The 27320-nt window shown below is 37.1% G+C and overlaps 3 protein-coding genes across 18 annotated transcripts; 2 read left to right on the forward strand and 1 right to left on the reverse strand.

Annotated features, from left to right (window-relative positions):
• The first annotated feature begins 331 nt into the window (after positions 1-331).
• LOC104610702 (uncharacterized) lies at positions 332-13452 on the forward strand. Of its 14 annotated transcripts, none has more exons than XM_010277448.3 (10): positions 332-470; positions 666-819; positions 929-1135; positions 2720-3439; positions 8673-8855; positions 8978-9069; positions 9246-9305; positions 9412-9481; positions 12333-12536; positions 12804-13452. In XM_010277448.3, exons 4-10 carry the CDS (start codon positions 2723-2725, stop codon positions 13188-13190), a joined length of 1713 nt encoding a protein of 570 aa, XP_010275750.1. In that variant the 5' UTR covers positions 332-470; positions 666-819; positions 929-1135; positions 2720-2722; the 3' UTR covers positions 13191-13452. The 14 variants fall into 14 exon arrangements, with proteins under 14 accessions (XP_010275750.1, XP_019055540.1, XP_010275781.1 ...); XM_019199995.2 differs by having other exon boundaries at positions 12898-13452; XM_010277479.3 differs by having other exon boundaries at positions 666-804.
• A 2374-nt stretch (positions 13453-15826) lies between these two features.
• LOC104610690 (putative methyltransferase At1g29790) lies at positions 15827-19566 on the reverse strand. Of its 2 annotated transcripts, none has more exons than XM_010277439.3 (3): positions 19299-19566; positions 17758-18942; positions 15827-16246 (listed from the first exon to the last, which is right to left on the reverse strand). In XM_010277439.3, exons 2-3 carry the CDS (start codon positions 18882-18884, stop codon positions 16243-16245), a joined length of 1131 nt encoding a protein of 376 aa, XP_010275741.1. In that variant the 5' UTR covers positions 18885-18942; positions 19299-19566; the 3' UTR covers positions 15827-16242. The 2 variants fall into 2 exon arrangements, with proteins under 2 accessions (XP_010275741.1, XP_010275732.1); XM_010277430.3 differs by having other exon boundaries at positions 17739-18942; positions 19299-19426.
• Positions 19567-19756: 190 nt separating this feature from the next.
• LOC104610676 (uncharacterized) lies at positions 19757-26509 on the forward strand. Of its 2 annotated transcripts, none has more exons than XM_010277418.3 (7): positions 19757-19854; positions 20962-21027; positions 21146-21195; positions 21296-21360; positions 24615-24706; positions 25795-25866; positions 25957-26256. In XM_010277418.3, exons 1-7 carry the CDS (start codon positions 19852-19854, stop codon positions 25993-25995), a joined length of 387 nt encoding a protein of 128 aa, XP_010275720.1. In that variant the 5' UTR covers positions 19757-19851; the 3' UTR covers positions 25996-26256. The 2 variants fall into 2 exon arrangements, with proteins under 2 accessions (XP_010275720.1, XP_010275713.1); XM_010277411.3 differs by having other exon boundaries at positions 19760-19854; positions 21296-21423; positions 25957-26509.
• Positions 26510-27320: the final 811 nt, after the last annotated feature.

Genomic DNA, 27320 nt, shown 5'->3' on the forward strand with positions numbered 1-27320 from the left:
TTAGTTTATTTGTTGGTTAGGGGTGTAATTTGGGTGGGCCCAGCTTGAGTCTGAATCTGAACTGACCCAGACCGAAATTTTACAAAAGTTAAGTTGGATTTTCGATCTTCAAGTTGGGCCCAGGCCTAATAAGTTGGGTTATATATACATATTTACCTATCCCTTAAACTCAAATTTTAGGGTCGGGCCAGGGTTTATCATAAATCGGGCCTAACCCGCCCGACTGGTGAGCATCTTGTTCTTGCCTGTAATAAGTGAAAAATGAGGCACTCACAAACAATTTCTTAAATTTTAGACAGTATAGCGATATGAGCCTCATAATGAAGCGGAAAATTGTAGTTCTCTCTTTTGAGAAACCTTCCAGATGAGAATTGATTCCAGCACTGGAAGTAAGTGGTTATGAGTCTTGTGACTGGTCTTTCTCCAGCCAATTCGATGGAAAACAATCATTCGCTTTCTATCTTTCACAGGTAACTTCTTCTCTCCTTACTTAATCTAATCCTGTCTCTTTGTTCACTTATTCTTTCTGTTTTGTTGTAAATTACTCCTCTGCTCGTCATCTTATTGTGGTATGGATATGATTAGAGTATGAATTCATATTCAATTTATGTTTTTCTTCTATGATATTTTCATTTACTGAATTGGCTTTCTGGTTGTACTTATAGTCAGGTTGCTTTTATATAAGTGGGTTTCTTTGCTCTGGGTGTTCGGATACGGCTTGGAGGAAAAACCCCAGCAAGTTCCACGATTGATGGAAATCTCTGCTAGCTTGTGGAGTTGGAGGTGATGCTTCAGTAGTGGCTGGTGGTGTATTTTCCTGTCAGTTATTTTTACATTCAGTATTTCTCTTAAAAGCAGAGCCTGTACCTTTTATTTGGACCATTACTAATTTTGTTTTCCTTCTTCTTTTTTTCCAAGTGATTAACAGAATTTTGCAGAAATGCCATTAGAAGTATGACGAACATGAGGTTTGACATCCTTGGTGGATTCTACCCACCATAAACATGTCTGAGAAGATCAGTGGTCTCTTCCGTTCATTTAGTGGACACATATTTGTTTTGGAATAACCCAAAATAATACCCACAGCATCTTTGACACTGGAATCCGGATATGTACCTGTTTTTAGTGCGTTGAGGTCTCTTTCTTGTCCAAAGTTTATCTTATATTGAAACTCAGCTATAAAAAATTTATAATATTTCTCCAAGTGACAGAATCTAATATACTACACCGTTACTTGCAAGCTGTTATGAATGGCAAGGGCGGTACTAATAATTACAAGAAATCTGTCTTTTCAGGGATTTTGATGATACCTGAAAACGCTATAATGGGTAACTGATGATCTGTTAGTGCGGCCCAGGGGTAGATGTAGAGTTTGGATTCTAGAGTGAAGGGAAATAGAAAGTAAATGGTACAAATCTTCATAGATTTTAATTGATGGTTGTTTATTTAGAGTGCATCCCAAGTTTCACTCAAATCCTTAAGTGGTTTTGAACCAAACTTCCCTGTTGTAGAAATAGTCAATTTTCCTTTTTTTTTCTCATTTTAAACTTTTTTTAGAGATAACCTTATGCATGCATGTCTATTAGGGGTCAACTTGGGTTGGCCCGAGCTAGCATTTTACACTGCTTTGGGCTTGGGCCTTCAGACTGGGCCCATTCAAAATTTGACAAAAGCCCAACCTGAGCCCGCTCAAGTTGCATCCTTAATGTCTATGACATGTAGTTAGAACCAAAACTGCAAAAGTAGGAAAAAAGGATAGGCAGTATAGTGAGGAATCACTAAAATGAAAACGAATTGTTTTCTAGCTGAATATGCTCAGTAATTTTGTGAGGTGAAACTGAAATTGATTTCCTTTTAGGAAATTTCTAGGCAACCATTATTAACATGAGGTGACAAATCCTCATAGATTTTAATTGATGTTTGTTATCCCAAGTTTCACTTAAACAAGTATTAAATATGTAAGTTTTTACAAACCACACTTGCCTGATGTAGAAGTAGTCACTTATTCTCTTTTCCTTTTAAACTTTATTGATAGTTATGACCTTAAGTTTTTACAAACCACACTTTATTGATGGTTATGACCTTAACTTTATTGTAAGTTTTTACAAACCACACTTGCCTGATGTAGAAGTAGTCACTTTTTCTCTTTTCCTTTTAAACTTATAGTTATGACCTTAAGTGTGCATATCTATGAGATGTAGTTAGAAAGAAAACTGCAAAACTGGGACAAGAGGATAGGCAAGGAGCCAAGGAATTGAAGAATCACTTAAATAAAAATAAATTGTTTTCTAGTGAATGCACCCGGTAATTTCTTTTTGTAAGGTGAAGCCAAAGTTGATTTCTTTTTAGGAATTTATGGGGTGTTTGCAGCATGAATATGGGGTGCCAAGTTTTCCATAAAACTCAATTCTACATCTAAGGTTTATTTCTGTTTATGAACTTCTGGGCATTTGCACCATGGAAATTAGATGGAAATACTGCACTTGTCTATTGTAAGGCAAAGTGAGCAACAGAACCTAGTTCACCTTCTCTATGGATCTTGAAATGTGTTCCAGGATTACTAACTAAGATTTTAAGAAAATAGATTTTCATAGCGAGTTTCTTCCAGGTCCTTTTAATATTGTTACTTTTAATAGAGGAATATAATTTTCATACTCTCAAGTTTCCTTTTGAATGAAAATTGAGGAAACTATTTACTGATGCTTTTGGTTGCTTTCAGTAGATGGAATCCAACATGAGTGGCATGGGCTATGATCACTCAGCCTCCCTGGGCAACAAAATGAAGAAGCAAGAGAACCATAAAAGTTATACTAGAGATTTACTACCTGGGAGTGATCTTTGGACAGATGGACTTATTTGCGCTTTTGAATTTGTTAGAGGCCAAAGGAAGACAATTAGGTTAAAATCTGTCCCAAAGATCCAATCAGCAGAAAAAATAGATGGGGAAGATCCAGAAAGGCCTTTGTCACCTAGATGTGCATTTACTGAAGCACAAAATGTAAACAGGAACAACTCACTAGACTCTGGTTCCATTTCCGGATTTGGAGCTAGTGGTAGCATTCCTTTGGATGATCCCAAAGTTTGCCAGGATAACCATTCAGGCCATTTTCCTACCATGGAAAAAATTGTAGGAAGTCACTGGATACCAATTGGATGGGCCAGGATTTCTCAGCTTGTCCAAACAGTGCAAATTGATGCAGGCTGGGCCTCACAGCAGATTGAGTTCCCAGAGGACAAGGATGATCTCACTGTTGCAGATTTAGCAGCTCCTTACTGGGAACGGCCAGCAGGGCCCACATGGTGGTGTCATGTGACAGCAGGTCACCCAGCCATTGATGCATGGCTGCGTAATGCTCAGTGGTTACATCCTGCCATCAGTATTGCTTTGAGAGACGAAAGTCAGCTGATTAGTGACAGAATGAAGCACCTTCTGTATGAGGTGAATTCTTATTTAACCTTTGAAATCTGAACTTTTCAGTTTGATAGGATTTGTTTTTATGAATGTTACTATAAAGAATGTAGTAGATGGCATATAATGAAACTGACTAAGATGGGGATGGCCATCAATGTGCCAATTGTTGGGGCTCATAGTTCACATTTGCAATTTCTTAGGCTAAAATCATCTGGTCTGTAAGTTTTCACTTAGGCATTTCAACCACGTATGCCATGAATCATGAATAAATTATATGGTTCTGATAATTGATCTATTTCATTTTTAATCCAGAAGATCTTCCACTGCATGTTCAATCTTGGTGTCCTGCATGCATTTCCTGTTCTTGTTTACAGATAACCGTTACTAGTATATAAGAGTATAAGATGTCAACATGAAATTTACATCATGGCTTATAACTGTTTATTTATTAGCATTTATCTCCTACCAGCATTATACATTTACTTCGGTGTGAAAATTTACAATGAAACAACAAAAAATAGATGAATGAAACACTATTAAATTAAATGTAAGCATTCCTAAAGAAAAGAAAATTTTGTTTAGCTTTAGTACCAACACCAGTGGTGCAGTTAATAAAATTTGGAATTATAGTAACCTTATTCATCATATATAGTCATATCAACCCTCTTGATATTTTAGAGTCCACCTGAGAACCTTGCAACTTGCACCATCTGTTCAGGCATATTGGTTTTGGAGCATAATTAGAGCTCAAAATGTTATCAAGAAAAAGAAATTGGAGCTGAAAATTTTGTCACTTAATTCATTAACACATTCTGATGATGGGGAGTGGGATATGAAGCATACTGTAAAGAAAATAATGGAAAGGGCTGGCATTGTCTTTCTCCCAAGATAAGCTACTATCCACTTCAATAATCCCTATCTATTGAGTATTGACTTATCTTTCTTCCTTTAACCTGAACATTCATCATAAATAATGCTTTATCAGAATACCAACAAATAATTTGTGTATGAATGACCATTCAATATTCAATCAGCATTTTGTAGATTGTAAAAGTTAATCAACTGCCACAATTAGATTGCAGACCTTGAACACCTACAGAACCTGTTAGAAAGAGTGGCCTATTACAAGTTGAAGGGACTAGAAGAGTTAGGGGTAGGCAGAAAAGGACTTGGGTGGAAGTAATAAGAAACCATTTAGGCACCTGCAATTTAACCATGGATATGGCACTAAACAGAATGGAATGCTGGACAGGATTCATGTAGCCAACCCCATATAGTTGGGACAAGGCTTAGATGATTATTATGACCTTGAACAAAAAAGGATTGTTGAGAGAGAAGTCCAAATGCCCTTTTGTCCTTACCCTTGTTTCCAAATGCATTCCTGTTGTGTAAAAAGAATAACGCTGTCAGTAAGTAATAGTATTAAGCCCCGATGATAATGATATTTACCAAAAAAAAAGAGTATTATAAGAACCAGTTTTTAGAAAAACGGACCGGCCGGTCGAATTGTGACCTGGGGCACTAACCGGTTTGGCTGCACCCCAATAACCGGAATTGTTCAAAACCTGGTGAAAACCGGCCAACTGGCCGGTTTAACCGGAAAACCGGTGAACCAGTCCTGGTTTCATGAATCCGCCCGAGTCCATACATAAATGAAATTTTAAAATGTTGTTAACAAGATTTGAACCCAAGACCTCTTATTTTCATAGATTAATTAATTACCACTAAACCACCTCTTTACTTATATTAATTAATGACTATTATACACATTACATTATTATGTACGTATTTTAAAGTAAATGTAAATTAAAAGGCTTGAACCCTAGTCATTTGTTTTAAAAATTAGGAAGCTTACCATCCATCCACCATATTTAAATATATTAAAAGTTGTAAAATGTATTATATATAGTATTTATATGACTCGTAGTATATATATGTATATGCCATGTCGTCACGGTTCAACCTCCAGTTCGACCTCAGTCGAACCTCTGACCCGTAAACCTCTCCCTTTTCCGGTTCTATGCCCAGTTTGGTTCTCTGAACATTGAGAAGAACCATGTAATTATTGTAGTAATATCAATGTTCCTGCTACGTTATAAGAAGCAGAGATTGCTTCTAGAATCTTATTTTTCAACTGCAAGTGCAGATGCTTCATGTTCATCAAATACTGGTTTGAGTGTTATTCTTGCACTCAACAAGATAAGAGCATAGTTTTCAAGGTGCCAAGGCAAGGCTAGGCAACAGGGGGGGCGCCTTGTCGCCTAGTTGCCCAGGCGATGGATTTTTTTAAGTAAAAAATACATATCCTAGGTAGTTCCCTAGGTTCCATAACCATCTTTCCTTAATAACTATCCATAATTTTCAGTCTAGAAAATCAACATATTTATGAGAAGAAAAAGAAGAAAGAAACGAAAATTCAAAAAGCATGGGGACTGAACCCCTATTTTTGTTATAGGAAAAGAAGAAAAGAAAAGATGGAAGAAGTTTTTCCCTTAGTTATTGGTTCAGATTCTGAAGTCTTTGGGGGTTCAATACAGCAGTTAGCAATATTTGTGTAGATTAAACCCTAAAAAATAAGAAAATAATAAAAAGAAATTAGTTTATAAACACAAAAAATGAATAGTTTTGTTTAATAATGTCTATTTTATAATTATAATCTCAAAAAAGTAACAATATAAAAGTATTTTATAAGACAGTATACAAAATTGCTTGGCGATTGGGCAAGGCGAGCCTCCAAGGGTGCCTTGTCGCCTAGGCGTTGCCTTGACAACTAAGGATAAGAGAGATGTTTAACAAGGGACATGGAAGTTTCCTTCAGTTGGTGCAAGCATAGTGCTAATTCCTTTGCAGATACATTAGCCAAACAAGGGGTGGGACGACAAGATCTATTCTGGGCACAATTGTAAGAAAGGGGTACTGTCAAGGGGAGAGATAAGCTCTTTTATCTCTCACTGTCTTTATATGTACATTTACTCCTTGTACCATTCCATTTTCCTAATCTTAATGAAAGCTTATAGTTATTGATAAAAAAATAAATAAATAAGAGAGATGTTTAACTGATAAGGCACAAAAGCATTTATGATAATCACAATGCGCATAGAACGTGTGACAAATCCAAAGTCAGGTGAGAAATATATGGAAATCCCTTGATGCACCTCATCAAACTATATGGTCCTGTTTTGCCATTCTGTTATGTTCAGTGCCATATCCATTGTTAAAACTCATTATCATCATCATCTAAGCTGTATCCCAACTATATGGGGTTGACTACATGAATCTTGTTTTTCCATTATGTTCTGTTTAGTGCATATCCATTGTTAAATTATGAGTGCTTAAATCATTTCTTACTACTTCAACCATGTCCTTTTTGGCCCGCCCCTAGCCCTTCTAGCCACTTCAACTTGCAACAGATCACTTCTTCTTACAGGTGCTGTAGATGGTCTTCTATGCACGTGATCAAGCCATCTTAATCTACCTTTTCTCATTTTGCCACCTATTGGAGCTATTCGTAGTTTCCTTCCAATCACTTCATTTCTGACCTTTTCCTTTCTAGTTTTTTTTTCCCCACTCATCCATCTCAGTATATGTATCTCTGCCACACTTGTTTTTTGGGCATTTTTGTTTTTTGCCTGCCCAATACTCTGCTCCATGCAGCATTGTTGGCCTTACAACTGTTTTATAAAATTTTCCTTTTGATTTGAGTGGTATTCGCCTATGACATAAGAATGCAGATGCACCCCTCCATTTTTTCCTTCCTGCTCTAATTCTGTGGGCAACATCCTCCTCAATCTATCCCTTGTTAGGAATTATTGAACCAATGTATCAAAGTAAAGAAAATAGAAGTACATTTTGAAATATGATAAGAAAAAGAAACCAATAAGAGAAAGCTCCAGTGTTGGGATTGGAGAAGCAGTAGGGTGGCTGCACAGGGAAGCCATAGAGATTTAAGAGTTGGTTCATTCTGAATCATTAAAGTTCATCTATAATAGGAGAAATTAATGAGGATGTTGCCCATAGAATTAGAGCATGATGGTAGGAGTAAAGAGTTGCATTTGGCATGCTATGCATCCAACATATGCCAATAAGACTAAAAGAAAAACTTTTTAACACAATTATAAGACCAGCTTTTCTATATGGGACAGATTACTGGGTGATCAAGCAAGAAAATGTTTAGAAAATGAGTTTAGCCGAGATAAGGATATTGAGATGGATTAGTGGCAATGACAGAAAGGACACAATCAGAATGAGCACATTAGAGAGGACTTCAGAGTAGCTCCAGTTAGTGAAAAGATGAGAGAAGGTTAACTGCAATGGTTTGGTTTTGTGTAGATGACTAATGACTACACCAATGAGAATGATTAACTTAGTGAAAGTAGAAGGCTCTAAAAGAGAAAGGGGAAGATGAAAGAAAGCATAGTCTGAAGTGGCAAGAAATGATTTTTGGACTTAAATTTTGACAGAAACCAACTCTTGATAGAGCACAATAGTGCAACAGGATTCATGTAGCTGACCCCAAATAGTTGGGATTAAGGCTGAGCTGAGTCATTTCCTAGCCTAAACAGTAGGTGGATTACTGAAGAATATACATGTGAAACATGGATGTTCCAAGTTATGGGGGAGTGCAACTTTGGGTGGATTGAAATTAAAAGTTAATCAAAATCCAGGTCTGCTCAGGTTGAGTTATTTCTTGTATGTGGCTGCTGACTATAGGACACTATAATTCTGTACCATTATAACATCTATATGAAAAATTTTAAATAAAGAGAGATTAAAATTTCTTGTACACCATGTCCATATAATGCCGGTTTACATTATAGCGGCTTTGGATTTTTTATAGTGAAGTCCAAGATGTTGTAAAAGTGGGCCAGGCAGCCAATTACTCCAAGTGATATAATTGTTGCAAATTACATCTTTAATATTATGGGTATGCCACCAATTAAATGGTGTCACATTTGTCAGTCAAAAAATTCCCTAGGCACCCACATCCTTGCATGGATACTAGACTTTGAATGGCAAAGGTATCAGGATTAAATGAAAATAATTACAGACAACACCATTGCTCCTTTACATTATTTTGATCTTTATTTTCATGCCATCTTATGCTTCTTTTCTCTGCTACTTTTCTCTTATTCAATTAATAAACAGGTATTGTTTTGGTATTGAGATGTGTAATTTACAAGAACTTTTGGTATTGGACTGTTATTGATTGGTCTTGTTGGACTGATTAGTAATGAACTAATGATTATTGTTTATAAATCAGATCCCAGTTAGGGTTGCAGGTGGTCTATTGTTTGAGCTATTAGGGCACTCGGTAGGTGATCCATATGTTGATGACATCCCCATTGTTCTTCGATCTTGGCAAGCACAGAACTTTTTAATAACTGCATTGCATGTAAAAGGATCTGCATCAAACATAAACGTGTTGGGTATCACTGAAATTCAGGTTTCATGCTTGGCAAAGTCTTTTCAAATTTGTCTTCTCACGTAAGGACTTATTTATACACATTAGCATTTCCTATATGCTATAATTTTCACTTTGTAGTTTGATGGTGTGCCTTGGCTCAGGAGCTTCTTTCTGCTGGTGGTACTAACACGCCAAGAACAATTCATGAAGTCATTGCATATCTAGCTAGTCGCCTTTCTCGATGGGATGATAGGTGACAAATATGCTCCTCTTCTGACCTAAACTATAGAAGGGATTGCTTCTTTTAGATGACAAGATTTTGTTTTTTTGAATAAAAGAAAACTGGATTTCGTCAACAAATTTAGTGTTACTACTGTAGCACTATCAAATGGTTATGCCTTTCTTCTTTGATTCTTTTGTTTCTTTTAGGTTATTCCGTAAGTTGATATTTGGAGCATCAGATGAAGTTGAGTTGAAGTTTATGGACAAGTAATGATATTCATTCTGCTATTTTGTACTAAAGAAATTTTATTCTGCATATTCTGTTATCTTTTGTGGTTTACCTGTAAAATAAGTACTTCGTACTTGTGAATAGGAGGAACCATGAAGATATGAATCTATTCAGCGTAATTATGAACCAAGAAATCAGAAGGTTATCAAGACAGGTATATTTTCATCCATTCTTTTTGGGTCACTGTCATCTTATTGATAGACTGGAATATTTAGTTGTTTAAATGGGCATAACCGAAGACACAAATATCATAAAACAGTCAACAGCATTTTACCTTTCTGATAGTTGACTGGAGGATACTTTTGTTGTAGTCACTTTAAGCAGTCACTAGGGGTGATCATTCCTAGCATGGCCCTGGAATTGTATATAATATATTAAGTGTAATACATATTTATATTAAGCCCCTTACTAGGTGCTAAGCCTGGTTCAGCCCATGATCACCCCTGGCACTGACCACTTGGCTTGGATTCATACCTTTCACATCCTTGTTGCCTGAAGAATTCTTTTGTGTTTCAAGTTATCCTGGATCTAAGTTCTTTGTGGTGCTTACGGACATCCTTGGAGACAGCATATTTGAAGGTTCTCTAGTGCCCTAACAAGGAACACCTTCAAAGAATTTCTTGAAGTGGTAAACTTTGAAAGCCATAGCCATTTGTTGAAGTCTTGTTTCTTAATCTGACTCATGTCAATTCGGTTTATCTGATATTCTATTTATTATATAATTGGTCTGATAATCATCCATATAAATGGTAAACCGGTTGCATAATGCTTTGTCTTTAGTCTGATATATTTGTAGGTGCAAGATTTTGGACCTACAAACCTACGTGGCACTGTGGAAGATTGATCACCCCTACAACTTGCCACATGAAAGAGTGTAGTAGATGCAAGATTTTGGACGCACATGAACCTCCTCTCCCTTAAGAAAAGGAAAAGAAATGAAAAGAATGAGAGTCCATGTTTAAGCTCCTAAGCCATTTAACAAACCTATGTGTCAATGTGGCAGATTGGTCAGCCTTTGCTCAATGCCCCTTGTCTTGGGTCTATTAGACCTTGGTGCCCTGAAACAGGAAGGCAGAGGCAACAGTGTTTCCAAGAAGGAAGGGGCAAGTATTAATCTCAGAGTCAGGAGGGCAAAGACAACAGTGTGTCATGGGTGGCAGGGCCATGATGCCTCTGCATCCTAAGTATTAGACTATTAGTCTATGAGTTAGGAAAGCAAAGCCAACAGGTCCGCCATAGAAAGGCCATAGTGTTTCCACTTCTCCAAGTGACATGACTGCAAGTCAGACATCTCATAATTGAACCTTTGCTCATGACAAATATTTGTCATGGAATGTAGTCAAGCAAATTACCTCAAGGTGCAGGTCATCATTAATCTGCATTTAAGGAGTCATTGAAAGGTTTAACCATTAAGGCATGCCTTCTACTCATACCTTCAAATATATTTAGACCATTAGTAAACACAAAGTAATTGGACTAGTAGAGTAAGGTGAAGGTGGCATCTTTGAGATTGCTTGAGGTGCAATTCTGCTATAGAAATGAAGGGTCCTGCTTAATCAGAGGCTTGCATAATATTTCTGACCAAGTAACAATACTAGAGGTGGCAGCACTTTTTATCTTTTTATTGTTTGTTGATGCTTTATTGATTAGAATAAAGAAGGAATAATAATGTGAAGATGTCATGCATCCAACAGCTTAGGCCAGCTGTTTTTTCCCATGCGTGTTCCTTTTATGTCCCTTTATATTATACAATTTGTATTACATTACTTGTACCTACTTAACCCCAAAGAAATTGTCCTCTACTAATTCCCTGTTTCTCCATTCATTGGCTGATATGCGAATCCAGGTAAATCTGATAATTAAATACCTGGTCAACAGTCTTATCTCTCTCCTGGTATTTTTGTACTGCCATGGAACCGTACCAACATTTCTGAGCTAGCTGAAAACCTTGAGAAACTGCAGCTACTTCTGCCTTTCTAGTGTTTGCTTGACTGAGAAGCTTCTAATTATTGGTTATGTTTTTGTTCAATGTCAGCCATTATTGTCAATGTAACCCATATTTAACACTGCAGACCAAGTCAAGTGGTTGCTGTTAAGAAGGATCTTAAGATGTGTTTATATTTTATACTTTATTATTCCACTTTAATGGGTATCAACTGGGTGCAGACATGGAGTCAACGAACATGTTGCAATTAGAGAGAATGGGTTACCAATAATAAATAAATAAATAAATAAATAAATAACTAAATAATATAGAGAATGGTTTAAAATTAATATACAAAAGACACCAGATTATGTGTCAATCTAACAACTACAGATAGACTTCAACATCCCTCTTTGGGTCACTTGATCAAACTTTACAGCTAGTGATATCCTGGTCCCTTCTCCTTAAGACCATTTGCACCATCCCAGAACCTCTGTTCCATGCTTCTGTATCCTTGTATCAATTGTCGCTAGAAACTCTTACCAACATGTGGCCTTTGTACCTCCAAGATTAGTACTCTGATTGGGAAATTTGAAAGGGTAACCAAGTTTGTATTGCCCTTTGATAGCATCACTTTCTTGGAGTAGAAAAGTTTGGATGACCTGTTTTGATATAAAATCTGTGAAAGAAAGAAGAAAAGAAAGAGAATAAAAGGTTTCTGCTTAGAAAGAAAGAAAAGAGAGAGAGAAGAGAATGGGAGAAGCCAAAATTAGGTCTGGCTACCCCTTTCATTAGATTATATACTCACAATAAAAGAGGGTACAAAGACAAATATGCCCCTAGTAAGTTGGCTACATGTAAGAACTGAATAAGCACACTTAACTTAAAGCATAAACCAATGGGCCTAAGGCCCAATAACTCCCTAACTATGCTATGTAAATAGAAACAAGTAATATCAGCCCAAAACTCAACACTTTGGATTCCCCAAATACAAATATATGGAGAACGTCCCAAGTATTGGCATATGACTTGAATTAATTATGAATTTACCATCAATTTTTGTCTTTTTTTCAATTGGCAGGTAATTAGGGTTAAATGGTCACTTCATGCAAGGGAAGAAATTGTGTATGAACTACTCCAACATTTGAAGGGGAATGCAACAAGAAGTTTGTTGGAGGGAATAAAAAAGAGTACAAGGGAAATGATTGAGGAGCAAGAAGCAGTTCGTGGCCGTTTGTTTACTATTCAAGATGTCATGCAGGGCAATGTGCGGGCGTGGTTGCAGGTAAGACAAGAACTGGTGCAAAATTCATTACCCAATTCTCAAACTCGAATCCACATTCTCATTTTGTCAGCCTGAGATTTTACCCTCATACCAAGCATTTATGCATTAATTATATGTAAATTTGTATTCCATATACTTGGGCATGCACAAATGAATGTTGTATTGTTATTAGATGCACAACAATGAGACCTTCCATGCACATTTCACTTGTCTTGTTTTTACCTGTTTGGTATCATGAATTCCTTGTTTTGCACATGCTACTTCCAGGATAGAAGCCTCCGTGTAACACATAATTTGGCTGTTTTTGGTGGTTGTGGTCTTGTTCTATCCATCATTACCGGGCTGTTTGGGATCAATGTAGATGGGATTCCTGGAGCTGAGCATACACCATACGCATTTGCTTTGTTCTCTGGTTTACTTGTCCTGGTAGGAATTCTCCTAATTTCAGCTGCAATACTCTACCTTGGATTGAAAGAGCCCATTGCAGAAGAAAAGGTTGAAGTGAGGAAGTTGGAGCTCCAAGAGCTTGTTAAGATGTTTCAGCATGAGGCGGAGACTCATGCACAAGTCCGGGAAAATGTTCCTAGAAACAGTTTACCCTCGAAGGCTGGAGATTTTCTTACAGATGGTGCAGATTACGTTATCATCAGCTGAGCACAGCATACTCAATGTATATTAATGCCATTTAACACCAACATCTTGATATAATATTTTAGATGAAAAACAAGGTTCTGTCTCAATGACAACCATTTCTCATATTTGACAGCCAAAATGTAGGAAATCCATTTCTTGGATTAGCCATTTGTTATTTTATCTTCTTATTGGAGTTTTTGCAATAATCATCCATTGTAAATTAATCATTTTTCTATGTTACGTTGATATCCATCATTCTATAATAACAAAAGACTTGATTGTAGCAGTGGCTTCTTTCCTGACAACTACAGTTCGCATTGGTGATTGTTTTAAGATGACATTAACATTTCCATCCTATTAAGCTTGCTTAGATTTTTATCCATGGTGTACTTGCTATAAACTCAGCTGTAGTGGTTCGTTTCCTGTTACTTTCTCTGAAAAGTTTGCCTCAATAGTCAATACCTTGGAAGTAGATGGATCCCAAGACATTCAAAACAAATGAATTGACAGGGTACTAAATGGAGGGTATCTTATTTTAAATATGTTGCGGGTTAGTGTAGTGAGGCACTCCTTGAGTCTCTGGTTTCTTTGATAGCACTGACCTAGGGGCCTTGTTGTAACCATGATTTTGAAAGGCTTAAGTCTTGAGGTGCGAGGCTTACACTTTGAGGTGAAGCGCTCATATTTTTGCCTCAAAGGCTTTAAGCATTATAACCATGGTCTGAGGTTTAAGCGAAACTAGATTTCTTGTCCGCAACTTTCTACCCACAATGCATTGCAGCTACACATTGTGATCCTGTACTGTGAGATCTACAGCTGCGGTGTATTGTGGGTAGGGAATCCAGGTTCAGCTTTTAAGCTTTTGTCAAAGAGGCGTATCCTCAACCCTCAGGGCGAGAAGTGTAGAAAGGTGTGAGCCTAAAGAGCCTACAACAATTGGATTCTTTAGTGCAAAGAAGATTGTTTTATTTTATTTTTTTAGTTTAAAACATATGGGAAGGGCAATTTAGTAATTGAGCGCTGAATAAGAAGATTGAAATGAAAAGCTACTAGAGAAAATAGAGTTTTTAGCTTTTCTTGGGGTTTTATAAGAGTTCAACGCATCAAGGGCTATAAAGAACCGTTATCGTTCTCTTCTTTTATTCTTGGTCAAATCAGGTGGAATTTTTTTCTTTTTATTCAACACTTCTGCCTGACTAGAAATACAGCATCCTAAGCTTGTCATTCCATTTTTTTTTCCTATCTTCTCCATAAGAAAATACTATCTATCTAATTTTTCCCTCTCAATTCTCTTCCTAATGGATTCCTTTTATTTTTATTAGCCTTTTTTTTTTGCATAGATTAAACCAAGTTGTTTCCTTTGTTGGGTAACTAGAATCTAGTATCAATCACACGGACAATTCATTAGAAGATCTCATCAGTAAAAGAAACTTTGATGGAGAATTTTTGATAATTTAAAACATATGATTGTTCATTTGAACAATTTGAGAAAATTTGAACTTCGAAACTTGAAATATAAAAAGGTTTATTGTTGTTATTTGATTAGTCATTATTTTGTTGAATGTAAAAGGCTTTGAGAAAATTTGAATTTTGAAACTGGAAATATAAATAGGTTTATGGTTGTTACTTGATTAGTTATTATTTTGTTGAACGTCAAAGGCTGGAATTTATTACTTACAGACTTCTATTTTATGGATGCTTATATTTTGTTTGTCATATGTTCCTTTTATTATTTATAAACTTCAATTATTATTATTATTTTTAATTCTTCTGATTTACACCTTGCTACGCCTCAAGGCGTATGCCTTGAATCCCATGCGATTCTCTAGAAAAGAAGAATTTTACTAATTACAACCTATATTTCCAAGAAATTGTCAGTTTTTGAATCCAAATATCCCAACCATCTAATCAGTTCCATTCCACATATAAATCTAACTGCTTGCAATAATATTGCAACTTTTGCTTCCTGAGGATTGTTCTTAGGGAGCAGATAGCCTATATCTTCTGACATATCAACTCCTATTCAATAGAGAAGAGACTTCACATAAACTAGTAAAATATGTTTTTGTTATATGTCTAAATTTTATTTATAGTCATTTTAATTTTAGATTTAATATTATGAGTACATTTGTTGGATTTATATGAATCCCCCAAATATATCTTTCCGGTTCATATCTTAAAATTGGTTTTGTGAATTCTGATACTCTCTTGATGAAACCTATATTTGAACCTTGGTAATGCCCGGTGAACCAGGTCACAAAGGACTTGAGCTCACTGGTACCATGCAGTTCTCATGCCTCTCAATTTCTATCTTCTGAATATTAAACCAGATATTTGGTGGTGGTGGTGGTGGTTCTATTCAATGGTGTTTCAGGTGCCTGGCTACCAGCTCCTCCACGCTTTCTAGACTCCAAAAGTGGTAAGCATTCGAGGGGAGTCATCAAAACCGGGGCTCATACATGTACATGCGCGTAGGACTTGCACACAAGGGAGGGACGCCACATATAATCCAAAAACTTAAGCTATTCGGTTATGTGCCACTCTTGTATACAAGTCCCTTACACCTACCTCTCATTCTTTTCCAATGTGGGATTCTCTCCAATTACTTGTAGGTGAACCCCAACAACAAGAACCTTTTTCCTTAGAGCTTCTGTCCCTTTTGCAGTTAATATTAGATATCCTTTTTTCTTTCTTTTTTCTGAAACATAATAGGCAGCAGTTCTCAATACAAGTTGTAATCAAGACACATAAGCCTGGTCTCTTGGATTAAATAAATTTTCAACAAACAAAGCCTTGTACAATACATTGAAGAAATAAAGGGAGCTTATCATTTACCCTGAGACTTGTCCTGACTCCTGAAAGGGCTAGTCTTGGATAGCCCAAACTAGTGTTGTTCTCAGGAGTAACAAAGAATGGTGGCTTGGTATTACCCGACTTGTGTAGCAAATGTATCCAAGTTTAAAATGTGCTCAACATCTACCCTTTTAGCCTTTCATTTTAAAAAGAGCAGAAACGGATATAAGGAGTTCCATTGATAGTAGATGATATTCCCATTTTCCACTGCTAATGAATTTCACCTGCAATATTAGGAAACCAACTTAAAAACAGTTGCTCAAAGCCTCTAGTATATAATGTCAAAACATGCCAGATTTTAAGAATTGACATAATAAAGCAAAAGCATTCATTAGAATGTCAAAATTAATGAAAGCCAAAAACTTATGCATGTCTGTGCTCCTAACAGATGTTTAAAAATGTAGAGGTGTTTGTAAGTGAAAAAAAAAAATGCAGAGGCGTAATGCAAGGCATTCCACCATCCCGAGGAATGAGGCATAAACCAGGATGCAAGAGGTGAAAGCCTCTAGAGCATATAATTTAAATTAATAAATAAATAAAAATAGGAAGTTTTCCAAAAAAAAAGGAAAATCAAGAAAAGTTAGAAAAAAATAGGTACAATTTTTTTTATAATAGAACCATCACATTCAAATATAGAACAGATCATTAAGCATGACCCATCCTTTATGTTGTTTCTTAATAGCAAGTACCTTAAGGATGACACATATGAAGTGTGCATCTCTAAAATAGAGGACCAGTAGAAGCACACCTTACATGAGGTTTACACCTTTTTAGTTTTCTATGCACTTCTATATGAGAGGTATATGCCTCTTTTGTCTCCATGCCTCTTATTTTTATATATTTCTCTGGGTGTTTTGTTAACACTCACATGGAAGCATGCCTCCAAGCAGATGCCTCCCAAGCCTTTCAGTATACTGCTCCTAACATCTAGAAATGACTATGGTTTCAGCTAGAGTATCCTTTGTTACATAAAAGGCCATAAAGAAGGCCAAATGATGACTAAGAAGCTTAAAATAGTCCAAACTGGCAACAGAGAAGTTCACCTAAATAATAAAAGAAAGGAAAAGATTTCTTCTTACAGATCCTAGCACTGAATTCATCATCATCATCCATGCCTTATCCCAATTTTATAGGGTGGCTACATGAATCCTGTTTCACCAATTCATTCTATTTAAAGCCATATCGATTGAAGCATGGAAAGACAAATCAGGATCCTCCATATCATGAGAGTTTTGGCAAAAGTTTTAATTATCTTACGAAACTTGATTCTTACTCTGTAGTGCTATTTTCAGTAACATTCCAAAACATAATGGGCTTTATGTTGATTGACCTAACTATATTTTATACGTTAACAAACCAGATATTTGGGTTTACAAGTGTTCAACTCTCCCCAAAAGGAACTTCTGATTTCACCTTATCTGGCCAAAGCATTCTTATTAACATTTCCCTGGAAGTGTTTTGTGAAATTAAAAAGTGTTTCAAAGAAGCAAACTGAAACATGACCCAAGTAATGCCAATATCATGTTTCACCAGAAGCAAATAAAACCATTAATCTTCTCTTCAACCCAAATAGTATAAAAACAATTAATTTTTGTCATAAAATGATAAAACATGATTTCAAGTAGAAGATTTTCTTCCCATCCCTCTTAAGAAAAACAGCAATTTAAGCTAAAATACAAACGAAATAGATATCATCATCAAAGAAAGCATACGAACCTGGACCCTAGACTCTCACCTTGATACAGGCTTCTGCAGGAGGGCAGTCAAATAAACATCTCCATTCTTCAGCCCACTGGAATCTGTTTTATTCCCTGTTGCCCACTTCACTTTCTTGTAACCCAACTTCCTGATCAATGGTGCATAAACCTTCTCAAGATCGGTTCCTTTGCTGAAAAAATGATCTAACCAGAAGTACCCCCCACCCCTCAACACCCTATCTACATCATAGAATAGGAATTCCATTGTTGTAATTGGAATCCAACGGTTAACAGCATGCCCACAGCGAACAAGATCGACAACCCCATCAAATATTGGGAACCGCTGTTGCAATGGAATGTGCAATGGAACAAGCCCCCTCAGTGCAGTTGCTTCATTATATGGGGAACCCAAATTCATGGTTGTGGATAGAACAGTGACATTGTGGAGCTTCATTCTTGCAGCAAAGGTCCCAGTTCCAGCTCCAATATCAAGTGCAAGTCGAAGAACTGAAGAAGAGCCCTTTGCAATTTGCAGTAATTGGGGAATGGTAAGATCAAGATCAGATTTAGCTGTAAGGAATTTAGTGGACTCAAGTTTCATGTCAAAGCCAAGGTTGTCATTGAAGCGGTTAAGACAAGCGAAACTCTTGCAAGAATAGTGGGACCAAAGTAAAGCATAGTCAGGGAGAGAAGAAGGAAAGGGATTCGAGGTGAGAGAGGAAGGGATTTTTGAAGAAGTGCGAGAGAAGCAGCGGCGACGGGGGAGGGGGTGGCAACCTCGGAGTATTAGGGCTTCGGAGAGATCCGTATCATCTGGACAGAGAGAGAATGGTGTGTAGTTCATGTAACGGTGAAGAAGATCAGGGTTGTCACGGCAGGCAGAGGCAATGGGGGCTATATGTGCATAGAGAAGGAGATCTGAAGGGACAGTGGCTTTTGCGCTGGTGGCGGTGGTGGGAGTGGTTGAGCGGAGGCGGGTGAGGTGGTTAATGGTGGCTCTGATTGTGTTGAGTTGGTGATGTAGGTGGTCTGGGACTGGGGGAGGAGATGCGGGTTTGCTCTGGACGGATGAAGTGAGGTGGTACAGAGAGAGGATATTGGTAGCCACCATGGCCAGCAAGAGAAGCATGTTCAGCCCCATTCCCAATCCCATCTTTCTTTCCATCTTCCCCTACTTCCTCTTTTTCTCTGAGTTGCTCTTCTTCTCTTCTATGCCTGGGAAACTAATGAATGCAGAAAACTAAATTGTATCAGAAACAAGAACTACTGTTCCTCACCACATTACTCTAATAAACTAATCACTCACGTAGATATATTTTATAGCAGAAATCCAATCTCTCAGTAACATTAAAATATATCAGAATCATTGACTCAAGTGAGTTCATACTAGGATAGTAAGGTTCTAAGATCTCACATTATTAGATTTCAGTTAAAATCATAGATCAAAGGACTTCAGCTCGCAGATCTCAAGTTCCAATGCAAATGGCAGATCTTGTAAGTTAAAAAAAGAAGAAAAGAAGAAAACCCAACGCCAACTTATACAACTAACGAAGCTAAAAGCTTAAAAAAGAAAACTTACCAGAAGAAGATGCAACTGTCATGGCTCTTCTTTGCGACCGGAGAGCGATCGATATGTAGAGAAATAGAAAAGTCATCAGTCAGTCCATGAGCTCCATTATACAGAGAGAGAGAGAGAGAGCGAGCTCTGAGCTCTACTGCAGTCTGCACTGAGTATTTACACTCAGACAGGGGAGCTGGGAGATGGGGGATTGGGGGGCGTTGGATTGGAATCTTTTCTCATAATCTATTTTTGGTGCAGGCAGTAATACTTTACTCAACTGTCTATCATCAAATGTGTGTGCAGCTTCGCTTCTGTTCACGTGTATATATGACGTGGGGAGTTATTATTGGTTAAACAACCTCTAACACAGCCATCAATTGCAGCTAAATCGAAGTCGATCAATTTGGATCTCTCGGGTTCTTATTCGGATCGGATCGCTGTAATTGAGCTACCGTATAAATGCGGACCTTTTGGAGACCGCATAACTTCAATCAACGCTGTTGCTGAGCAATGAGGTCCAGGCCTCCAGGGTTGGTTTCGCTGCTTCTTCCAGAGGAGAGAAAGAAAAGCAATGGTATGTGTAGAAGCAGAGCCATCTCACAACCAGTGCTTCACGTTTTCGTTTTGCTTCTTGCCCTTCTGTTTTTTCTTCTCTATTAGTGCCAAAATTGTTTACAGTTAGTTGTTTTTGGTCCATTCGAAGAACGCGTTTTTGGTTTTTTTTTTTCTTAGAGAGGACTTTTCCTAGTTTGATTTTGATCTTGAGGGTTTTTCCCATTAAATATAAGTTTGATTATTTGGGGTGGTTTTAATCAACTTGATTGTTGTTAATAGTTTGGTTGAGTTAGTGCGTTTTATGCTTCTTGTGATGGTGTGATGGTATGTGTTCGATTTCGTGGATTGGTTGCTTAGCTATTGAACCAATATAAAAGTATAGAACATTTGAATCTCCGTCGACCCGACAATGCAAATTGACCGTTTTGATAAGGAGTGAGGCTCTGTTTTTGGAAAAAGGCCGCTTACACTATGGTTTTTCATATTTGTATCCATTGCTTATTTTGGTAATTGAAGAAACATGATGAAAATTTAATGTCTTTAGCCAGTTCTTTAGTTTAAACTTTTTGGTCAATTGGGTGCCATAATTCATAATTGTGGTCGAGGATACGATGTAAGGAGAATAGGATGAGAGGGATATTACTTATCGTTCTATCCACAATTGTGCTGCTTTGATGTTTAGGAAAGAACTTATGTTTCTTAATTAAATTGATGTTTGGTATTGTTTAATTTCCTTAAGGGTGGTTGTTTGCAAATCTTGTTATTAATAGGCTTTATTGGCATTGTTTTTGTGCAATTATATTTTAGTGTTAAATCTGAACATTTTGGCATAGAAGTGCAAGGTTCAAAGTGTGGGTGCATATTGTACGATACTTATCAGTTTTTGAACCCATTGATACACTAAAAATAAGGACTTAGGACATGTGGTCACTTTTGAAGGGTACCTTTCCTAGAGATCTCCTGTCTCAATTCTTAAAACTTAAAGCATTTAAAATTGAAGAGTATTGCCCCTTTGGAACGTGATACACAACTTTGCGTATCACATGTATTGATACTTTGAACCTTGTAGAAATGTCGGTGATTTTATAAATTTATTGTACATCACTTGCAACTTCTATCTACCTAGGCTGATCCTGAATTGGAAGCTATCAGGCAAAGAAGAATGCAAGAATTAATGGCACAACGTGGCATTGTAAGTAATATTGTCTTTAGACTATTTACTATTTTGGGATTATGTTGCGTCAACATGATTCAGTTGACTTCAACGTCAGACTATAATCATTTTGCTAACTTAATACCTTTGCAAGCAGGGTAATCAGCATAACTCAGAGCAGCAGAAAGCACAGGAAGAGGCGAAAAGGTTGTTTTTTCTATACAAATATTCATAGCACTATGTCATGTCTTTTTGGTGTGGTTGCTATAGGACTATCAAACTGAATTGTTCAACTATTATACTTCAGGGAAGCAGATGAAAGGAGGCAAATGATGCTTAGTCAGATTTTGTCATCTGAAGCACGAGAAAGGCATAAGTTGAAATCTGCATATAATATGATAACTGTTCTTGTGAACTTGAGCATTTTATTTTATGGTAAATTAAAATGACCTCGTGTACTAGCCCACTTGTTATTTTTGTGTCACTTAACTACATTCTACTTGCATAATGTTCAACCTTTTCCAATGTTAAAGGTTGCTGATCAAAAAAAAAAAAAACTTCTTCCAATGCTAAAGGTTAGTTAGAAACTACCAAATTTCACATGAAATGCTGGACAAACAAAATAAGGATGCAGAACAGCTTAAGCCATTAGAGGAGGGAAACCCACCCCATGCAAAAGGAAAAAAAAAGGTATCAAGCCTTTTAGCAACACATGGCCATTAAGGAATTTCGATCTAATAGGCACAAAATAAAAACCCAATATAACTAGGTAAATTATACCTGAATGAGGAGGTCTTTCCATCAACACATGGTCGAACCAATTGGTAATAAAATTAATTAAATAATCATACCTCCAAATGCCATTGCCACTTGTTGAACCTCTTGATGCCATTGCCACTTGTTGAACCTCTTGATGCCATTTCCACTTAAGTTATCATGTGACTAATTTAACTAGTCATTAGTAATAGGCTAAGGCCCATTTCGTTTAGTGATTCATGTTGGGCCTCAGGCCTTGGCCCCCAAGCACGGCCCCCCCTCCCAGGTCAGGCCTAGCACAGCCCGTGGCCTTGTTCCCAGCTGTGTCGGGCCGGACATGAGGAACCAGGCCATGGCAGGTTAGGCTGCCTACTTTATTTGATTATTTCTTTTCTAGTTTTTCACTTCTTGTCTTTTCCTAAACTAAGAAAAATTAGAAAAGAAATAAAAAAAACATACAATAGAAAAAATTAGCATGAATGGTAATAGACAATAGTTGGAAAAAAAATTGTCATTTCAAATCTAATGTGTACAAAAAAAAAATAAAAAATACACTGAAAAAAATAATACAATGGAGTTGATCATTCAAGCTGCTCTCCTCTTCCCTGTTCTAGGTGAGATGCCATGTGTCTAAACAAATGGCCAATGCCAACACTTCTATGATAGTTGAAATCATGTATGCATTTTTTTTGCAAACTGCTCTTCTTTCCTTTCTAGGGATTTCCATAATCTCGAACATAGTCCAGACTTTGCTCCTTCTGTTACCAGTGTGGGACCTGATATTACTGAATTGGGCTTCATCAAGAAAAGGAAAAGGATTTTGGGAAGAGCCGGCCATTGTAGAGAGTAATAGAGTATGAGAGTATGTAGGAGAGTATGAGAGTTGTGGTGAGAATGAGGGAGGTAGGGTATTTATAGGAATTGGGGTGATTAATTTGACTAAAATACCTCCAAAACTAGTTGTTTATTGTTGTTGGGAGGGGTATTTTGGTTATTTTTAGGGTTATATGTTATTTAACTTAAAAACCCCCTAAAGGGCCTAACCTAGTTGTAATATAGTTGTTAGGGCCTTAGGGGGCATTTAAGTCATTTTTTGCCCCCTATGATCCAAAATACAAAAATACTCCTAGTGGCGGTTTATAGCTGTTGGTGGGGGGGGGGTATTTTAGTTGAAATACCCCCTCAAAAAGCAAATATATCAATTGGGCCCCCTCCAACGACTATATTCTTGTAGGCTACACATGTGCCATGTCGTGTTGGGCTGTTTGGTCAGGCATGTCTAGGAGGTTCAGTCCCCTTTATAGCCTAGGCTCGACACGGCCTAGATTTGGCACAACATGGTACTGTAGTAACCATGTCGTGCCAAGCACAACCCCTATCATGCTGGATTGTGTCGGCTTGCCATCGGCCCGACCCACATTACATCTCTAGGTTCAAACCATGTTTGGGAAGAGACAGGTCGAATTTTCCGCACAGAGGTAATGAACCCCTGAGCCAATCGAATTGGACTCAGTCTAGGCCCAACACTTAACTAAGTGATCTTTGGTTTCAGTCACCCTATGAAGCCCAAGGATGATGGATTGATATGAGATAAAGCCCATCAATTTTCAGCCCTGTAGTGGCCTCTCGCCCCTAACCTCTCAGCCCTAAATAATCAAAACACTGCTCATAGGGAAGGGCCTCTTCCCTAACTACAAAATGCAGTGCCACACCCTCTACTCAGATGGATCCCGGGATTAAAACCTTTGGCAGACCATTTTTTAGAAAATAACATAAGTATAAATACATTTTGCAAAAAGATTTCAAGTATAGTTGAAATCCACTATCGGCAGTTTTACATTTCCATCAAAGAGAGTGTAAACCTTGATATTTACTTTGTTTGACTAAGGGACTGATCCTATTACAATGATCGCCCATTCAGATAATATCCTAAAATGCTCCAACATACCTAGGTATTTGACCCTAAGAGGATTTCACTAGTTTGCATATCAAAAGAAGCTCAGTCCAAGACCTAGTGCAATATCATTATCAAGTTTGGGGTTAAGTGCAACTTTCCAGTTTTGCTCATCTCTCCAAGGTCCAGGTTCAATGCTTTTCACAAACACCCATTGGTTGTACTGATATTATTAATGCATAAAACTCATTGTACATCAATCTGATTGGAGCTAAGGGCATAAACTGTCTAACAATTTCAGATGCCATTTATAACAGTATAGTTCTTTGTCTCCTTGTTAGTATCTCAATTCAACTCAAAAAAGCCTTGATCCAAACCATTTGGGTTGGCTACAAGTGTACAAGAATCCTGTCTTGCAATTGCTCTTTATTGTTGTCATGCCTTTTACTTATGTTGGTTCTGTAAGTAATATATCAATCTGGTTGAGTTATATCATTCTTGCAATTGTACAAAGTTATTTCTGTATGACTGCTGATGCTAGTTGGGAACTCCATATTTGTCTCATGTCTTTCCCCACAGAAATCAAGGGTTTGGATATTGATTTCATTTTTAACATGTTGAAAGATTGGCACTCTTTAATTTTAAGTGGCAAAGCCTAATGTCATCAAGATTGGAAAGAAAACCATAGTAGAGGGGGATGTTGTAAGATTTAGAATATGAATGGTTACACTCATCGTATGCTTGAATCTGCTTATAGATGAAATATGTTTTTATGGCCTATCAAATACTGCAGATGGTAAACACAAAAAGAATGCTGATTTATTGTTGTTCTATATGCCATGTTTGAAATTTTAAATGGTCATACTTGGCTCTGCACAAGAAAAGAAACTAATTTACTTACACTTTAAGAAGCTGTTAATCCACCTTACACTCTTCCATGCTTATATTCTCACTTTTATGATCTTACCACTAACAGTTGCTCGGATTGCTTTGGTGAAGCCTGAGAAGGCACGAGGAGTTGAGGATGTTCTACTGAGAGCTGCTCAAATGGGTCAGATTGTTGAGAAGGTAAGAAAGAACATGCCTTTGTATTTTCTTTACTTCGATGCACACCTAATTGGTGTATCTAATCTATCCCAAAGTTTTTCTCAAGGATGCTGGTTTAATGCTTTTTTTTTTCTTTGGGCTGGGATTTACCTATTGCTGCATCTAATCTATCTAAAAGTTGTTTGCAAGGATGCCAATTTTACGCTTTTCTTTATTTCTTCCTTTTTCTTTGGGGTTGGGATTGGGGTTAGATAACAGAGGATAAAAAATTCAAAGAGAGCAAAAAATAAGCCTATTCAAAGAGGGGAAAAATCAGAAAGTACTATTCTACAAGGTGTAGCATCTCTATTCTTCCCCACTCATCCTTATAAAATTATAATATCCTTGATTTCTTTCAAAATTAAAGCCCAATACATCCATATCTAGAAAGATATGTGCAAAATTGTTGGGAGGCCAAATACATTGTCACATTTTTTTTGGATCATTTGTGCACCATTAAATATTCTTCCATTTTTTTTTTCATTCCATTGCCTTTACAATCTAGTAAATGGGACCACACTTTGCAAAAGAGCCCTCAGAGCCAAAAGCCAAAATCAATTGAACGCCAAACAAGAAGAGCCTCATAGTTTCCAATTGACATACTCCTGTTGAAAAAGTGCAAGGAGCCCTGGATGTTCCTAGAAATGAGTATGACAAAGCAAAGAAAGAGGTTGCTTCCATGGTCCTTATCTTTGCATATAGTGCCACCCTTGTGCAGAGGGAAAACATTTTTGTTCAACATATTAATGGTGATCTATGACACCCCAAATGTCTGTACATCCATAGCATACTTGTATTGGCCTGGATGCTCGCACAATTTGACCCATGAAGGCATATATTCAGTCCGTCCAAAGTCTACACAGAAAGAGGTGCAGGTTCATCTCTATTTACAAGTATTGTTTGTGTATGCCAAAAAGTTTCTGCACATTTTTAGGCGTAAATAAGGATAGTCATGTCCTTACATGCCCAACTTGTGCAATAGACCCTGAAATTTCTATCATGTTGATGTGCAGGAAAAAGGTGTTTCATCCATCATAGGTTTATGCCTTTAAATGGTTTTATATTTTCAGGTGTCTAAAGAGAGGCTTATATCATTGCTGGAACAGATTAACAATCAAACAACAAAACAAACTAAAGTGACAGTACGTCGTATACTTGCTCTTCCCTGTGCTTATATTTGACGTGAATATTGATTTTTCCACTTCCCATATCTCTTATTTCTGATTCTTCAGATCCAGAGGCGTAGGAGTGTTCTTGAGGAAGACGATTAGCTCCAGTTTTAATCTGTACTTGGTATTTAATGACAGAAAGCTCTTAAATGAGTATATATTTTCAATACACTTGGTCCATGTGATTATGCTGGCCTCACATTTCAAGATAGTCTTCTGCTGCTATTACGTCTGCTGGCAATTGGGTGTCTTTCTTTTGCTACCAGATTGTTCATCCAACACTGAGTTAAGAGTAAAAACCTGTGTCAAATATTTATCATTAACGTGCTGTACTGGCCATGACTTATTCTGGTTCAGTAACTATGTTCTCCTGGCAAACAAACTCTATCTCTGACGCATGAGATTGCCTCAGCTACCAAAATCACCAACAAACTACCAAAGAGCAAATATGCCCTGGTGGCTTTGTAGACATTGCTTTCTAGAGTTACTGCCCCTATCCTTTAGGTTTCAATACGATGAACTTTGATGGTAAGTCTTGGCTAATTAAGGCTGCGTTTGGCATGTTCTTAGAGAACTAATTATGATTAATTTTGTCATTCAATAAATTATTTTTTAAGTTTGGATGTATGAAAATTTTTTAAGTTAGGATGTGTAAAAAAGTTTCATTTTGGAACCAAGTAGCAGGGGGTTGCGATGGTATTTTGATTTTACCGTGGGTTTCAGTGAGTGGATTTTCATTGTATAGGCATTAGGTTTTTTTTTTGAGGGGGGTTCAAAGTCATTTCTCAGAGAAATCAGCAAATTCAATGATTTCTCTTTTTGATTTCCATACACAAAAATCACTATTAATAATCGGGTAAATTACAAAGACCTCCTTACTATAGGGTCAGTGACAAAGATTCTTAGACTTTAATTTGCGCAGACCCCCCCCCCCCCCCCCCCCCTAAACTTTTACATTGTGACAAATACCCCTTGGCCATTAAGTCAGATGACAGAAGCCATTAAATTACCAAAATACCACACTAAATTTTCTCTATTTTCTTTTTCTTGAAATTCTCTCTTAAAACCTAATTGATCTTGAACAAACACATCAACCAAAACTAGCCATTTTAAAAATGCGTCTTCTAGAGTTACTATACTCTGTCGAGGATTTGTTCTGTGGTGAGGTCCATATCTTGAACTTTTAGAAAACTTTCACCAAAAGAACTAAAGTAGCAAGGGATGGTTTCATGCCCTGAATGAAATGAGATTTTTGAACCACATTAGAAAATTACAATTCGACAAAAGTAGCAAATGGGTTGCAAAGAATAGATAGTCGAAGCACATGAAAAAGACTACGGTACCTGACGTGCATGTGTGTGTGGCCAAAATGTGTGCTTTCGATAAGTAGCTTTCATTACTCTATACAGAATTATTGACTTCGCTCT

This window comes from Nelumbo nucifera, chromosome 4 (genome assembly GCF_055504915.1).
Source record: "Nelumbo nucifera cultivar China Antique chromosome 4, China Antique-T2T, whole genome shotgun sequence".
In the NCBI taxonomy this organism is placed as follows: Eukaryota; Viridiplantae; Streptophyta; class Magnoliopsida; order Proteales; family Nelumbonaceae; genus Nelumbo; species Nelumbo nucifera.